The 18,421-nt window shown below is 46.9% G+C and overlaps 1 protein-coding gene across 1 annotated transcript in view; it reads right to left on the bottom strand.

The window, feature by feature from the left end:
* Positions 1–18,421, bottom strand: part of LOC142302100 (NXPE family member 3-like) — a 127,843-nt gene that overhangs the window by 26,748 nt on the left and 82,674 nt on the right. The window contains exons 3-4 of the mRNA XM_075343180.1: positions 6,987–7,207; positions 5,142–5,212 (exon numbers count right to left, since the gene is read on the bottom strand). Coding sequence (XP_075199295.1) covers positions 5,142–5,212; positions 6,987–7,207 — 292 coding nt within the window. The remainder of the gene's footprint in view (positions 1–5,141; positions 5,213–6,986; positions 7,208–18,421) is intronic.

Genomic DNA, 18,421 nt, shown 5'->3' with positions numbered 1-18,421 from the left:
CAAAGACACACCTCTACTTTCTGTAGAGACAAAGACACACCTCTACTTCCTTTAGATTAACAAAGACACACCTACACTTCCTTTTGATAAACAAATACACTTTCACTTCCTGTAGAAAAACAAATACACTTTCACTTCCTGTAGAAAAACAAAGACACACCTCTACTTTCTGTAAAAAGAAAGTTACAAAACCTCCGCTTGATTGGGCTCTTCCTCCAATGAACACATTGGAACAAATAATTGGCCGCAGCACAACAGAAACCATTGGCTGTGTCCAAGAGTTGAACCCAGGACCTCACACACCCCAAGCGAGCAACCTACCACTAGCCCAATGAGGGAAAGTTAAACCTCCACTTACTATAGATAATAAAAGACACACATCCACTTCCTTTAGAGAGTCAAAAACACACATCCACTCTCTGTAAAGAGACAAAGACACATCACTTCTTTTAGAGAGACAAAGACACACCTCAACTTCCTGTAAAGAGACAAAGACACGCTAATGTGATGCCCTGGACAAGCCAGGGATCACAGGTAATGACATCACCACACCCTACACCCCGGTTAGGCACATCTAAGCTAGACCAGAAACCCTTGTTGCCCTCCTCCAGGGGCTGATGTCCACACCAGGGGGTGGAGCCAGACGGTTGGTCTCCACCCACCAAGGAGTTCACAGTCCTGGAGGCGGGAAAACCAGGCAGTTCAGTTTTGGAGAGGAAAGAGAGCAGTTTGAGAGGTGAAAGTGGAGGGAGGAAAGTGACAGCTAAGAGCCTGAAGTTGGTCCGGGTGTGTGCCCCGGACAGAGACAGCAAGGTTAGCAGACGGCAGTGACCATCTGCAGGAGTGGCCTATTGGAGTTACCGTAAGGACCGCGGATGGGTGGTGGCCCGGCGGTACCGAACCGGTACACAAGGAGAAGCCAGCACCATTGGCAGGGGCCTTTCGGATCCCGGCAAGGCTAGGAGTTGCCGTGAATTTGCCAAATCCGTCAGTGAAGGGGACCTCCGGGTCTCCAAACAACTAAGTTCCGATTGAAGGCAACCGTCCAACCGTATGAGAGAGACACCGCCACCGCCAAGGCACCAGTTTCTCAGGGCCAGCGCCTGCGGGCAAAGAGGGGCTCCTCCGGCCCATATCCAAGTCGGGGAGTGGGTTACCAGTGGGAATCCATCGCTACTAACATTGAACATAGGTGCAGGGAAAGAGACAGTCACCGTTAACTACCGGGGAAAAGCAACAGCAGCCGTCCATGGGAACCGTCTTTCCAGCCGTGTGTTTTACCGAGAACTGTGTCACCGTCTCAGGCTGAGTGAGTACCACTGTGCCGTGAGGCACAGCGCTGCCCCCGCGACCCTGCACCTCACCAGGCCCTGCATCTGGCTTGCCATCTCTCATCCTCCACCCCATCACTGGGCCCCGGGACAACCAACCCCTACCAACGGAGGGGAGAACTAACAACTCTGCTGCTCCCGGTCACCGCTCCCGGGATCCCCATACAGAGCAGCGGTGGTGTTACCAAAAATCACCACAACCGTGGGTGGCGTCACGGACAATAAATCCCCAAAAATCAATCCCCTTTTCACTCACGGGCGAGGAGCGCCCCTCGAGTCCCCGGGATCCGGCCCATCGCTCGAGCCACCGAGCAGCAGCAGCCGCAGAGCAGCGGCGGCCGGACCCGAGCAGTGGGAGAGCGCAGCGTCCCCTCCTCCGCCCGCGACACTTCCACTTCCTGTAAAGAGACAAAGACACACCTCCACTTCCTGTAAAGAGAAAAAGACACACCTCCAATTCCTTTAGAGAGTCAAATACACACATCCATTTTCTGTAAAGAGACAAAGACACATCTCCACTTCCTTTAAAGAGACAAAGACACGCTTCCACTTCCTTTAGAGAGACAAAGACACACCTCAACTTCCTGGAAAGAGACAAACACACACCTCCACTTCCTGGAAAGAGACAAAGACACACCTCCACTTCCTTTAGAGAAACAAAGACACACATGCACTTCCTGTAAAGAGACAAAGACACACCTCCACTTCCTGTAAAGAGACAAAGACACACCTCCACTTCCTTTAGAGAAACAAAGACACACATGCACTTCCTGGAAAGAGACAAACACACACCTCCACTTCCTGGAAAGAGACAAAGACACACCTCCACTTCCTTTAGAGAAACAAAGACACACATGCACTTCCTGTAAAGAGACAAAGACACACCTCCACTTCCTGTAAAGAGACAAAGACACACCTCCACTTCCTTTAGAGAAACAAAGACACACATGCACTTCCTGTAAAGAGACAAAGACACACCTCCACTTCCTGTAAAGAGACAAAGACACACCTCCACTTCCTTTAGAGAAACAAAGACACACATGCACTTCCTGTAAAGAGACAAAGACACACCTCCACTTCCTGTAAAGAGACAAAGACACACCTCCACTTCATTTAGAGAGACAAAGACAAACATCCACTTCCTGTAAAGAGACAAAGACACACCTCCACTTCATTTAGAGAGACAAAGACAATCATCCACTTCCTGTAAAGAGACAAAGACACACCTCCACTTCCTGTAAAGAGACAAAGACACACCTTCACTTCCTGTAAAGAGACAAAGACACACCTCCACTTCATTTAGAGAGACAAAGACAAACATCCACTTCCTGTAAAGGGACAAAGACAAACCTTCACGTCCTGTAAAGAGACACAGACACACCTCTACTTCCTTTAGAGAGACAAAGACACACCTACACTTCTTGTAAAGCGACAAAGACAAACCTTCACTAGATGGATGCTCTCCCATGATGACAATAGCTGTATGCAATCCCGGTCCTTGTGCTTTGTTATCCTGTTGCTAGTTAACTTCTGTGTGCTGTTTGGGGTGTTGTTTAAATACTCTTGTTATCTGATTATTTCCTACCTTCCATATGTTTCCTCCTAATCACATATTGTCTATACCTCTGTGAGTAATTGCTGTGTGTTTGAGTTTTGGTTTTCCCCCATCTATTTATTTGTGTGGGATTAATAACTCCTGTCCCGGCCTCTCCTGGGTGGAGGAAGGTGGGCCAGAAGTCCAGGGTTGTTCAGGAGCTAGGGTAAGGAAAGCGGTCCAAACATAGTCACCTTCAGACGTATCTTTGGGATCCGGGTCAGCCAGGGTTCCCTTAAACTCAGGGCCAATTTAAGCTCCCCTGTTCCTAGTTATCCCTTCACACGCCATGAAAGCACCAGATGATGCCCCTTCCGTGTGTGAACACGTTTCTATGGGTTTGTATGCTACATCTTATCCACAATGACAGTTTTGCTTTATATTTAATGGACTTAGTAGCTTAACACCGCTGCCATATTTTTTGGGGCAGTTTTCTTGGTTAGTATTACACGCCACGTCATGGTTTAATGGATGGTGCTGAGTTTTCAGCTACTTAATGTATAATATTTTCTCATGATACCTAACAAGCCTTGCTGATTCTTAGGGAGTATACTAATGGCAGCATGGATAGTGTGCTGTCAATAATTTAACTTCATTGCCAAAAATGTCTCCATGTTTCTTCCAATCTGCTTCCATGTCTTTTCTATTCACCCTACGTGTATTTGTACACTGCCTCCATCATCAGAGAGAGCAAAACACACAAAAAACATGACTGCCAACATCTGAATATAAAAATCTAAACATTGCATCTACATATAGATATAAATATACAGCTTACAACACTAAGAGGGATTACAAACTGGAGAATATACACTGGAGATCAAAATTAGAGAACAATGTACTATCACTTTGCTTTTTTTCAGACATAATGTAATCTCCATTGATGACCATGCCCCGGTTTTGTGTAAGGGGTGCACCATGCCACTAGAACAAGGTTTTACAAAAGATCCAAAGTTTATAAACGAAAACCTTTATTTTGCCCAAAACGTGATGATGATAATTAGAGAACAGCAATGAATGTAGCACAGAGAGAGATGATCAGTAAATGTTCTGCCGGTAACAACAGTCACAATCAGTAGGACGTGCACCGGCCGTTGCTGTGAATGACTTCAGCAAATCTGCAGCCACAGGACATCACTAGTCTCTCACACTGCTCTGGTGGGATTTTGGTCCACTCTTCTTCCTGTCTCTTCCACATTACTTTGACTGTTGTGGGTTTCTTGGCCATAACTTTATCACCAAGAATTTTCCAGAGGTTTTCTATTGGGTTTAGGTCAGGACTCTGTGTTGTGGCCATTTCATTGTTTCAATGTTTTCTGTTTCCAGGAACTGCTTTCCCTGTTTTGCTCTGTGACAGGGGGCATTGTATTGGCTTCAGTCTTTCCCCAGTTTGTCAACAAACATAATGTTTCCCATCAGACAAAGATAAACTAAATTTGCTTTCATCACTAAAATGAACTGTGGACACTTCTCCTCTGTCCCTACAACATGCTCCTCACCAAAGGCTAGAGTCTAGCCTTGTGATGCTTAATGAGAGGTTTGGTCACTGCAGAGTGGGCTTTCAGTCCAAATGCTCTTAAACGTCGTGACTCGATATGATGAGACAGATCCTTACCCTGTTCAATGCCGATCTGGCGAGCAATTCCAGCTGCATTGGTGAAACGATTACCCATGGAGATTCTCCTCATTATCCTGTACTCTCTTGTGAGGACGACCAGCCTTCTTGGGGGAATTGAAAGCGTTTCTGATGTTGTAAAGATGCAATATTCTCAAAATCACAGACTTGGAAAGACCAACTTCTCTTGCTATGACTTGCTATGACCCTGTCCCTTTGGACTTCATCTGGACAATCTGCTGCCTGCGAGTTTCCTCATGTTAGGATATAATCACATAGGACGACACAATGGCCGGAACATTTAGGCAATTGTGTGTTGTTCTCTAATTTTGATCTCCATTGTACCTGTCTGACTTAGTTTAGGGATGCAAGTTCAGGGCTATTAGGAGAATGCCTGCTATATGGAGGATAGGAGTGGCTGATCAGGCGTGCCGGAGGAATTATTAGGTGGACAGACCGGATCAATATTTGAATTACTGAGAACTGGCATAGATTTATAAAAGAGATAGATCTTGGCTTTGTTAAGGAAATGAGCAAACTTATTTAACCTTCCTTATGTATGTAAAACTTGATCAAAACTTATCGTGGCCTCCAACTTTACCAGAGAAGCTCTCATCAGGCATGACGATGATCGGAGGAACTGAACCAGATATAGTCTTGTCAGTGACGGAGCTGAAGAAGGAAAATCATAAATTATTTCAGGAGACTCTCTGAGTCTATATACTTCTATATACTGAGTCACCAATCAGTAATGCAGGGCAGCTGTTTAGTATGAATCAATCCCTTCTATATGAATCACAACGGATCTATTCCAGTAAATGTGTTGGGGTTTCCAGACCACATCCAGTGATAAAAACTAAAAAAAAGCATTCCAGAGAACTGGTGCAGCACAAGAAAAGTGGGAGGTTCAGATTATGGAGGTGTCCTACATCATTTGCAGATAGTAGAGCATGACTAGGGTGGAAGACAGAAATGAGGAAGAAGATGAAGAGAGGTGCAGGACTGAGAACAGGACAGTTTGGGTGCTAGGCAGAGATGAGGGAGGAGATGCAGGGCGGTGCAGCACTGTTGAGAGGACAAGTAAGGTGGTAGAGAAAGATCAGGGAGGAGATGTAGGGCAGTGCAGCACTGTGGAGAGCACAAATAAGAAGGTAGAGAGAGATGAGGGAGGAGATGTAGGGCATTGCAGCACTGTGAAGAGAACAAATAAGGTCGTAGAGAGTGATGAGGGAGGAGATGTAGGGTGGTGCAGCTCTGTGGAGAGAACAAGGTAGGTCGTAGAGAGAGATGACTGAGGAGATGAAGGGTGGTGCAGCACTGTGAAGAGCACGAGTAAGGTGGTAGAGAGAGATGAGGAAGGAGATGTAGGGTGGTGCAGCACTGTGAAGAGCACGAGTAAGGTGGTAGAGAGAGATGAGGAAGGAGATGTAGGGTGGTGCAGCACTGTGGAGAGCACGAGTAAGGTGGTATAGAGAGAGATGAGGGAGGAGGTGTAGGGCGGTGCAGCACTGTGGAGAGCACGAGTAAGGTGGTATAGAGAGAGATGAGGGAGGAGGTGTAGGGCAGTGCAGCACTGTGGAGAGCACGAGTAAGGTGGTAGAGAGAGATGAGGAAGGAGATGTAGGGCGGTGCAGCACTGTGGAGAGCACGAGTAAGGTGGTATAGAGAGAGATGAGGGAGGAGATTCTGGGCGGTGCAGCACTGTAAAGATCATGAATAATGTAAAGAGAGATGAGGCAGGAGGTTTAGGTTGGTGTAGCACCTTGGAGAGCATATGAAAGGTAGTAGAGAAAGATGAGGGAGGAGGTGTAGGGCGGTGCAGCACTATGGAGAGAACAAGTTAAGTGGTATAGAGAGATGAAGGAGGAGATGTAGGGCGGTGCAGCACTGTGGAGATCAAGAGTAAGGTGGTAGAAAGAGATGAGGGAGGAGGTGTAAGGCGGTGCAGCACTGTGGAGAGAACAAGTTAAGTGATAGAGAGAGATGAGGGAGGAGATATAGGGCGGTGCAGCACTGTGGAGATCACAAGTAAGGTGGTAGAGAGAGAGATGAGGGAGGAGGTGTAGGGCGGTGCAGCATTGTGGAGAGCACAAATAAGGTGTTATAGAGAGATGAGGAAGGAGGTGTAGGGTGGTATACACATATGATAATGCATCTAGTCAATCATAAGGAAAGACCCCAATGAGGCATTTGCCAGTTGCCTCAAATATTTGCCAAAAATTCCTAACCGGCTTCAAATATGGCAGTATGATTATCATAAAGTTTCCAGACCCCGTTTACATTCATTCAATTAATCAATCATCTCAAAATCAACTTGTAGCAGAGAGATTCATAGTCTCACTGCTCTTACTGTGAAGAATCCCATCTATAATGATGGAGAAGCCTTCTATCATGTAAATGTCCTTCATCCTTCCTATCTACTGAAAAAAAAGAAGTCATCACTCACGCACTAAGTAGAGAGTCCTCCAGTTTGTTTGTCACTTTTCTGTATCCACCCATCGAGTGATAGATTAGTGAATGGCACGGCATCTTCTGGGGTCTCGCACAATGCCACGTGTCACCGCTAACAGGATCTGTATAAGTGCAGACATCATTACCAACAGCCTGCACGTTACACTCTGCCACTGCGCTGCTGCCATTATAGCGGAAATATCCATTAAAATAGACCTAAAAATAAAAAAATAAATTCAGAAAAGCGATTATTGGCGAACTACAATTGTGAAAATTCAAGACATTAAAGGCGTCGTACAGGATTAGTGATACATGTCCCAGCTCCAGCGCCGGGCTTTGCTTTCCTGTCCTATTTATTGTCCGCTCCCTTTATACTAGTCACCACACCGGGCTACTATAGTAACCCAGTATGCACTTCTGATGTCAGCAGGCATTATGCTCTTTGAAAGCCATGGATTAACATAAAGGGGCATCAAAAATCAACATCTGGTCCTTAGAAGATCTTAAAATGAGGTAAATACAACATGAGTTGAGCAACAATACAGCTCTTGATATATTGTTCATCAATAAAAGCAGAAGATTTTGCAGTTTGCTGGTCTGAATCATTCAGGAGTTTGTTAACAGAAGGCCACTGAGGAGAAATATTAGCAATGATCTTAGAGAAATTATTGTAACGGTCCATCAATCTAGAAAGTTTGGTAAATTTCAAAATAATTTGGAGTCCATTGTTCTACAGTGAGAAAAAAATGAAGTACACCCTCACTATTTCTATATGAATTAACAGGGTAAGTAGCAGCCCTTGATTTATTGTTCATCAGCACATGTGATCACCTCTATAAAAGCAGAAGATTTTGCAATGTGCTGCTCTGGATCATTCAGGAGTGTGTTAACAGAAGGCCACAGAGGAGAGAAATTAGCAATGATCTTAGAGACATTATTTTAACTGCCCATCAATCTAGAAAGTTTAGTAAATTTCAAAACAATTTGGAGTCCATTGTTTTACAATGAGAAAAATTATGTACACCCTTACTTTTTCTATTTAAATTCAGGGGGTAAGTAGCAGCCCTTGATTTATTGTTCATCAGAACATGTGATCACCCCAAAAAGCAGAATATTTTGCAGTTTACTGGTCTGGATCATTCAAGAGCGTTTAAACAGAAGGCCCGGAGGAGAAATATTTGCAATAATCTCAGAGAAATTATTGAAACTGCCCATCAATCTAGAAAGTTTGGTAAATTTCGAAACAATTTGGAGTCCATTGTTTTACAGTGAGAAAAATTAAGTACACCCTTACTACTTCTATTTAAATTCAGAGGGTAAGTAGCAGCCCTTGATTTATTGTTCATGGGCACATGTGATCACCTCTATAAAAGCAGAAGATTTTGCAGTTCGCTGGTCTGAATAATTCAGGATTATGTTAGCAGAATGCCACGGAGGAGAGAAATTAGCAACAATCTTAGAGAAATTATTGTAACTGCCATCAATCTAGAAAGTTTGGTAAATTTCAAAATAATTTGGAGTCCATTGTTCTACAGTGAGAAAAAATGGAGTACACCCTTACAATTTTTATATGAATTAAGAGGTTAAGTAGCAGCCCTTTATTTATTGTTCATCAGCACATTTTATTACATTTATAAAAGCAGAAGATTTTGCAGTTTGCTGGTCTGGATCATTCAGGAGTGTGTTAACAGAAGGCCACAGAGGAGAAAAATTTGGCAATGATCTTAGAGAAATTATTTTAACTGCCAATAAATCCAGAAAGTTTGGTAAATTTCGAAACAATTTGGAGTCCATTGTTTTACAGTGAGAACAATTAAGTACACCATTACTACTATATGAATTCAGAGAGTATGTAACAGCCCTTGATTTATTGTTCATCGGCACATGTGATCACCTCTATAAAAGCAGAAGATTTTGAAGTTTGCTGGTCTGGATCATTCAAGAGTGTGTTAACAGAAGGCCACAGAGGAGAAATATTTGCAATAATCTTAAGAAATGATTGTAACTGCCCATCAATCTATAAATTTTGGTAAATTTCAAAACAATCTGGAGTCCATTGTTCTACAGTGAGAAAAAAATGAAGTACACTCTTACAATTTCTATATGAATTAAGAGGTTAAGTAGCAGCCCTTTATTTATTGTTCATCAAGACTTTTTATTACATTTATAAAAGCAGAAGATTTTACAGTTTGCTGGTCTGGATCATTCAGGAGTGTGTTAACAGAAGGCCACAGAGGAGAAAAATTTGGCAATGATCTTAGAGAAATTATTTTAACTGCCAATAAATCCAGAAGGTTTGGTAAATTTCGAAACAATCTGGAGTCCATTGTTGTACAGTGAGAAAAATTAAGTACACCATTACTACTATATGAATTCAGAGAGTATGTAACAGCCCTTGATTTATTGTTCATCAGCACACGTGATCACCTCTATAAAAGCAGAAGATTTTTCAGTTCGCTGGTCTGGATAATTCAGGAGTGTGTTAACAGAATGTTACAAAGGAGAGAAATTAGCAATGATCTTAGATAAATTATTGTAACTGCCCATCAATCTAGAAAGTTTGGTAACCTTTGAAGCAATCTGGAGTCCATTGGTCTACAGTGAGAAAAATTATATACCAATGGAAAACATTCAAGACAGTTGAAAACCGTGTCAGGAGTGGACTTGTCAGCAAATATACCCCAAGGTCAGACTGTACAATGTTTAGAAAAACTGCAGAAAACCAAAGAGCTACAGCTCAGACTCTAAAGGTCTCTCTTATGATAGTACAAATAAAAAAAGACTGAACAAGTATGACTTGTTTGGTAGGATTGTCAGGTGAAAGTGACACGTCCCATCAGGGCCGTGGGGTACTCGGAACCGGGCCAGTGCTGTTCTGGGAGGATGTCACAGCGGCAGAGCCTGACTCCATGTGCAACCAAATATTAAGTTGAAGGGGACAACAATTTTGTCTGGGCCATAATTGGAATTTTGTGTGAAATTCTCTCCAATTTGCCTTTTCTTTTCTTTTTTGCGTTGTTCCAAAACACACAAAGGAAATAAGCCTGTGTATGACAAAAATGTATTTTTGCAAGAAATACTTCATTTTCTAGAACAATTTCAAGGGTGCCAATACTTTTGGGCACAACTGTATGCAGAAGGTCTATTGCTCTTAATCAAAGATTTGTTGATGACCGGAGGGTGTGTGCCGCCCCGGAGGCCTGTGATGTAACGGTGGTGGCTCCGAGCAGTGATGTGGCCTTACCGGGCGCGAGCGACAGGCTTTTTGTAATGGGGAGTGAAAATAATCTATAAAAGGGGGAGAAAGAAAAAAATAAATGGTTCGTGACGCCAGTTGGGATGTTCGGCTGTGGTGTGGCCGGGCACTGCTGGTGGGACGCAGGAGTTAGGTGGTGATGCACAGAGCCGGAGAGTTGTCCTCTTGCCCCCCCAACTAGGGCTGGTTCCTGGGGGATGTGTTGCGGTAGGGATGGTGCAGCAGAGAATAAATCAGCCAGAGACAAGACAGGGAACTTTTACTTTTTACTAAATCTCTGCATAACAGTCCGGAACATTCTTTACAGCCTTCACAATGATGGTGGTTTTCCCTGCCCCAATGAGAGTTTGGCTTCTCTGCCGTGTGGTGATAGTGTACTCTGTATAGGTATCTTGGTATCTTTGGATTTCCAAGACAAGAACAATCTAGATTTGTAATCTTTTCTGGCGAGCAGGTGACTGGAATCCTGAAGGAAAACTCTCCACTTCTTCTAGAAGTTTCCAGACTCATAAGTGCCACTGTGCTCCCAGGCAAATTTCACTACCTCTTGTAAAAAGGCTGCAGTCTCTCAGTTTTGTCACCGACCTTGAAGGCACCAGTGACTTAAGCCCACTTTACACGTTGCAATTAGTTGTACAATCGCATTTGCGATGTGACACGCCCAGGTTGCATACGGGATCTTATGAGATTTCACGTTGGTCGTTCATTTTCTGTCACACGAGCGTTAGTAGTCTATGTTAAATTGGTCAATTTTGTGTGCGATCCTTTAGATCATGTGTTCTGTGACGTATGCATTGGGAACCTTTTTTTTTATTATTTATTGACTTGCCAAGCGTGTGTAATGTGTAGGGATGCGTTTTTACTATGTCATCTGCCATTCAGCTCTGCTACATGGCCGCTAACAGCAGACACAGACAGCCATGTAGCAGAGGTGAATGGCAGATGACAGCAGACACAGACAGAGCTGCACTGTCAGAATGAACTCGGGTGAACTTCACCCGACTTCATTGTCATGCTGCGGCTCTGTCTGTGTCGCGCCCTGATTAACGGTCACCTGTGAAGGGCTCACCGGTGACCGCTAATCTCCTAAATTACTGAAGTTAGCAGCCCTCTCTCATACTCACCGATCCCCAATCCCCGGCGCTGCACGGCGTTCACACTGCTCCGGCGGCTTTTACTGTTTTGAAAAAGCCGGCCGCTCATTAAACAATTTCGTATTCCCTGCTTTACCCGCCCACCGGCGCCTATGATTGGTTACAGTGAGACACGCCCCCACGCTGAGTGACAGGTGTCACACTGCACCCAATCACAGCAGCCGGTGGGCGTGTCTATACTGTGTAGTGAAATAAATAATTAAATAATTAAAAAAAAACGGCGTGCGGTTCCCCCCAATTTTAAAACCAGCCAGATAAAGCCATACGGCTGAAGGCTGGTATTCTCAGGATGGGGAGCTCCACGTTATGGGGAGCCCCCCAGCCTAACAATATCAGCCAACAGCCGCCCAGAATTGCCGCCTACATTATATGCGACAGTTCTGGGACTGTACCCGGCTCTTCCCGATTTGCCCTGGTGCGTTGGCAAATCGGGGTAATAAGGAGTTATTGGCAGCCCATAGCTGCCACTAAATCCTAGATTAATCATGTCAGGCGTCTCCCCGAGATACCTTCCATGATTAATCTGTAAATTACAGTAAATAAACACACACACCCAAAAAAATCCTTTATTATAAATAAAAAACACAAACATATACCCTGGTTCACCACTTTAATCAGCCCCAAAAAGCCCTCCTTGTCCGGCGTACTCCAGGATGCTCCAGCGTCGCTTCCAGCGCTGCTGCATGGAGGTGACCGGAGCTGCAGCAGACACAGCCGCTCCGGTCACCTCCACGCAGGTAATGAAGACAGCCGCGCGATCAGCTGAGCTGTCACTGAGGTTACCCGCTGTCACTGGATGCAGCGGTGGCCGCGGGTAACCTCAGTGACAGCTCAGCTGATCGCGATACTCACCGCCGCTCCTATCACCTCCACGCAACAACTGAGGTGAGTAGCGCAATCAGCTGAGCAGTCACTGAGGTTACCCGCGGCCACCGCTGGATCCAGTGACAGCGGGTAACCTCAGTGACAGCAGCTGATCGCGCGGCTGTCTTCATTACCTGCGTGGAGGTGACCGGAGCGGCGGTGTCTTCTGCAGCTCTGGTCACCTCCATGCAGCAGCGCTGGAAGCGACGCTGGAACATCCTGGATGACGCCGGACATGGAGGGCTTTTTGGGGCTGATTAAAGTGGTGAACCAGGGTATATGTTTGTGTTTTTTATTTCTAATAAAGGATTTTTTCGGGTGTGTGTTTATTTACTGTAATTTACAGATTAATCATGGAGGGTGTCTCATAGACGCCTGACATGATTAATCTAGGACTTATTGGCAGCTATGGGCTGCCAATAACTCCTTATTACCCCGATTTGCCAACGCACCAGGGCAAATCGGGAAGAGCCGGGTACAGTCCCAGAACTGTCGCATATAATGTATGCTGCAATTCTGGGCGGCTGTTGGCTGATATTGTTAGGCTGGGGGGCTCCCCATAACGTGGAGCTCCCCATCCTGAGAATACCAGCCTTCAGCCGTATGGCTTTATCTGGCTGGTATTAAAATTGGGGGGGGACCGCATGCCGTTTTTTTTAATTATTTAATTATTTATTTCACTACACAGTATAGACACGCCCACCGGCTGCTGTGATTGGGTGCAGTGTGACACCTGTCACTCAGTGTGGGGGCGTGTCTCACTGTAACCAATCATAGGCGCCGGTGGGCGGGTAAAGCAGGGAATACGAGATTGTTTAATGGGCGGCCGGCTTTTTCAAAACAGTAAAAGCCGCCGGAGCAGTGTGAACGCCGTGCAACGCCGCGCCGGGGATCGGGGATCGGTGAGTATATGAGAGAGGGGGATAGACTGACATGGACAGAGAGTGAGGGACAGAGATAGTGACGGACTGACAGAGATTAGTGAATGACAGACATTGTGAGGCGCTTCAGAACGCAGCTTTTCAGCTGCGCTCTGAAGCAGACCTTTTTTAAGCTGCGGTGCAGAGCGCACACCTGTGCACATAGCCTCAGACACCAAAATCGTATGAGGGATGTCACACGTTACAATTGACTAGGTTCGTGCAACAAAACGCTCAATTCTAGAGAATGATACGATGTGTTTGCGATCAACGGTTTTGCGTTCAATCCTGATCGCAAGTAGATGTCACATGCAGATACCTCACAAACGATGCCGGATGTGCGTCACTTACAACTTGACCCCAACGACGGATTGTGAGATATATTGAAGCGTGTGTAGCGGGCTTTAGGGACGGATACCCTGACAAATGTAGCTGTCCTCCCCAGAGGTTTTTGAAAATCACCTCAGGACAGGACCTCTCCTCAGTACGCTCTTCACTTCACCTCACACGACAACAACTGCCACCAACTCAAATTTACCTCACAACTAAGCTCCTCCCCTTTCTCATTCTAGGGCTCATCACTCAAAAGTTAGTTTTCTCTCAAGTGACAACCCCAGTAAGGGAGTGTATGCAAATGTGTGTTTTCTTGTGAGTAACAGAGAAAACCAAATTCTCATTAAGGCGTACAATAGATGTCATACAGATGGCAATACACATGTAGTTATCTGTGGCGACTAGGCACAGAATGCCAAAGCTGCAGAAGAGAATTATCAGAGGCATCAACTTGAAATGGAATACAATCATGTCAAGATGCTTCAATTGATTGTTCCAATGAAAAGTCAAGCAAGCATGAGATGTTTGGTCTTATTTCACAGACTACAACACAGCAATGTTAAGACCTGCACTTGATGCCTCCAAATTCTTATGAACATCCATCCAAAACAGCAGGACTAGACGCAGAACAGAATGTTATAACTTAGTGAGGTGGTCTGAATGAGCAGTACGGATTAGAAGGCATTGCTTCAATGGAGAAGGACAAGATGGACGGCACATGGTAGAGTGTGAACCAAAAAACAGGATATGCTGGATGGGACAAGGGTCAGTGGAGCTGGAAATGGCAGATAGTATGATAATCAGCAGAGCAGAGGATACAGACATAAACGTTAAGGCCGCTTTACACGCTACGATATATCTAACGAGATGTCGCCGGGGTCAAGTCGTTAGTGACGCACATCCGGCATCGTTTGACAAATCGTAGTGTGTAACACAAATGAGCGACTGTGAACGAGCAAAAATACTTACCTTATCGTTGCTGGTTGACACGTCGCTCATTTTCAAAAAATTGAACATCCGGTTGTTCATTGTTCCAGAAGCAGCAAACATCGCTCCGTGTGACACCCCGGGAACGATGAACTGCAGCTTACTTGCATCCTGCTGGCAATGCGGAAGGAAGGAGGTGGGCGGGATGTTACGGCCGCTCATCTCCGCCCCTCCGCTTCTATTGGCCGGCCGCTGTGTGACGTCGCTGGGACACTGAACGTCCCTCCCCCTTCAGGAAGAGGATGTTCGCCGCCCACAGAGAGGTCGTTCGGGAGGTAAGTACGTGTGACGGGGGTTACTCACTTTGTGCGACATGGGCAACAAATTGCCCGTGCCGCACAAACGATGGGGGTGGGGGCGATCGTTCATGCGATCGCACATGAAATCGACGCATGTTAAGCAGCCTTTAGAATGGCAGAGTAAGATATGTGGACAGCATCATGGAACATTAGAAACAAGTAGGTTAGTTGGTACCTTGTAACTACCAAGAATGTACTGACAGCGCTCAGGAACAGCAGGTCTGAGTTAGCAGTCAAGTGCTTCAGAGTAGCAGACCCAAATGTGTGAGCTGCACCAAGGAACAGCAGAGCTCAACTGGAAGTCAGATAACTTAGAGTAGCAAAGCAAAAAGTGCAGGCAGTACCCAGGAACAGCAGAGCTCAACTGACAGGTAACGTAGAGTAGCAGAACAAAGTGTGCAGACAGTACCCAGCAACAGCAGAGTTGACTCATCAGTAAGACACCTTGGAGTAGCAGATATAAGTATCAGGACAGAACACAAGAACAGCAGAGCTGAGTTAGAAGTCAAGTCCTTTAGAGTAGCAGACCCAAATATGTGAGATGCACCCAGTAACAGCAGAGCTCAGCAGATAGTAAGGTAACTTAGAGTAACAGAGAAAAGTGTACACCCAGTACCCAGGAACAGCAGAGTTGAGTCAGCAGTAAGCACCTTGGAGTAGCAGATCCAGAGCTGAGTTGGCAGTGGTAGTGCTGAGTGTGCAGATGGCACATAGGAACAGGAAAGCTAAGTCAGCAGTCAGGTCCCTGCCTGAGAAGGCCCTAAGAGGCCCAGCCAGATAGCAACCGAGGTATACACTGGCCTAAATGAGCAACACAAAGAGCATGAGAGCAGAGAAACATAGACGTGGAAGAGAAGAGAGAAGTAGATTGGCACTAGAGCCAGGACAGATCACACACAGATTGTCGATGGACTTCTCAGACTAAAGGCCCCGTCACATGCTACGATATATCTAACGATATGTCGTCGGGGTCTCGTAATTTGTGACACACATCCGGCATCGTTAGAGATGTTGTAGCGTGTGACACCTCGGAACGACTGTTAATGAGCAAAATACTCACCTTATCGTTGCTCGTTGACACGTCGTTCATTTTCATAATGTCGTTCCTCCTTCTGCGCGCCGGTTGTTCGTCGTTCCTGAGGCAGCACACATCGCTACGTGTGACACCCCGGGAATGATGAATACAGCTTACCTGCATCCTGCCGGCAATGAGAACGGAAGGAGGTGGGCGGGGTGTTCTGCTCATCTCCGCCCCTCCGCTTTATTGGACGCCTGCCATGTGACTTCACTGTGACGCCGAACGTCACACCCCCTTCAGGAAGAGGATGTTCGCCGCCCACAGCGACGTTGTTAGGGAGGTAAGTACGTGTGACGGGGGTAACGACATTGTGCGCCATGAGAAACGAATTGCCCGTGGCGCACAAACGCCGGGGGCGGGTGCAATCGCTCATGCCATCGCACGATATATCGTAGCGTGTAACACCGCCTTTAATGACTGCCTCAACTGACAATTGATCAAAGGTCTCAGAGATGTGGTTGCTGCCTACAAGTTCTGTCCTAGGCAGCAGATCAGATGAGTTACTCTATTCACGTACGTAAAAATATATTACTCAGGGACCTGGTAAATCTACTTCATCTGATTGTTAGTAAGGGGATGACATCCAGAGAAGAAGTCCAGGTCCATCCTCAAATCCTTACACAAAGCTCTCAAGAACTTGGAACAAGACATCTCTCCCTGTTTTGAGACATTGGTCGACACAGACAGAAAAGGGCCCGTGTGCAAGAAGAATATTTGGGCCCTTTGAAGTCCATGAGCTCATCATAATGCACAATACCACATGTTTTGGAGATGGTAGTGGCCTCCTGACCTCCTAGGCCCCTGTGTGGCTGTACAGATTACACCAATGATATGTCCACCTCTGGTCTGAGACAATGTAAGTGGAGAGACTATATAGGTGGAAGATCTCCTTGAAGAACATCTGAGCTTGCTGAGGAGCAATATTACTCAGTAAGTGGGACAGAATGGGAATTTTGATCCACTATCAATCAGATAGTACTGGAAGCTTGACAATGCAAATGTCGCGGGCGGAGCGGCCGCGCTCGCTACGCTCGGGTCCGGGGCTTCTGCTGCTGCTCGGTGGCTCGAGTGGTAGGTCAGACCCGGGGACTCGAGCAGCGCTCCTCGCCCACGAGGGAAAAGGGATGGTTTGTTTGGGAAGATAGTTCGTGACGCCACCCACGGGTCGTGGTGATAATGGGCACCACCGCTGCTGGTGACGGGGATCCCGGGAGCGATGGCAGGGAGCAGCTAGGATGTTGGTTCCGACTCTGTGGGTAGGGGTTGGTGATCCCGGGGCTCGGTGGTGGAATGGGGAGGCTGGATGGCCGGGGTACAGGGTTGCAGGGGCAGTGCGGCGCGGTGCCGGATGACACTGTTGTACTCACTCAGGCACAGATTCACAGAGTCTCTGGTAAACCAAACGGCTGGATGGACGGGTCCCGCAGCCGGCTACAGTGTCTTTGCTCTCCCCGGACAGGTTGATGGTGGCTGTCTTCCCTGCACCTTTGTAGAATGTCTTGACTCCGATGGTTTCCCAACGGTAGTCCGCTCCCCGGCGTGTATGTACCGAAGGAGCCCGTTTTGCCCGCAAGCGCTGGCCCTTGGATCTCTAGCCTATGGCGGTGGCTTTTTATCCTCACTGTGTGGACTGTTGCCTTCTGTCGGGTCTTGGGTGTTAGGGAACCCCTGGGGTTCCGGTCACTCTCGGATTTGACCGTTGTCGGCGGCTCCTAGCCTGGTCGGGGTCCAATGGCCCTGCCTTTGTGCTTGGTACAAATCTGCTCCCCGGCTCGGTACCGGCGGGCCACCGCCCGTCCCCGGTCCTACGGTTACGCTGACTTGCACCACGTCCTGCAGACGGCCACCACCGTCTGCCGACCTTGCTGACAGTGCCTGGCCTCCTACCCAGACACTAGCAGTTCCTCCACTCCACTTCTAACTCCTCACTCCACAGAACTCCAAACTGAACTAAACTGTGTGCTTTTTCCCGCCTCCAGGCCTGTGAACTCCTCGGTGGGTGGGGCCAACCGCCTGGCTCCGCCCCCCCCTTGGTGTGGACATCAGACCCTGGAGGGAGGCAACAAGGATTTAGTTTGACTGATGTAGACTATCCAGGGGAGGGTGTGTGTGTGATGTTGTGTTTGTGACTACTTGGCTAGTCCGGGGCATCACACAAACAATAAGTTTTTTCTTCTAAGTGGTCTCTCAGGAGACATACTGGTTGAGAAAAAGATACAACCTTGGTCTACGACATTTGCCTGAATCTCAGGAAGATATCAATGGACCTGGGTAAGATGTCTGCCCCAACGTTCTTCTGTCGCGGGCGGCGGGGCGCTGCGCTCGCTAACGCTTGGGTCCGGCGCTGCTGCTCGGTGGCTCGAGTGGTGGACCGGATCCGGGGACTCGAGCGGCGCTCCTCACCCGTGAGTGAAAGGAGGGGGGGTCGTTTGGTTTGGGGATTTGGTCCGTGACGCCACCCACGGGTTGTGGTGAGGTTGGGCACCACCACTGCTGGTGACGGGGATCCCGGGAGCGATGGTAGGGAGCAGCTGAGATG

The sequence above is a fragment of the Anomaloglossus baeobatrachus genome, chromosome 4 (assembly GCF_048569485.1).
Source record: "Anomaloglossus baeobatrachus isolate aAnoBae1 chromosome 4, aAnoBae1.hap1, whole genome shotgun sequence".
In the NCBI taxonomy this organism is placed as follows: Eukaryota; Metazoa; Chordata; class Amphibia; order Anura; family Aromobatidae; genus Anomaloglossus; species Anomaloglossus baeobatrachus.
This window is presented reverse-complemented; position numbering and strand designations above follow the sequence as displayed.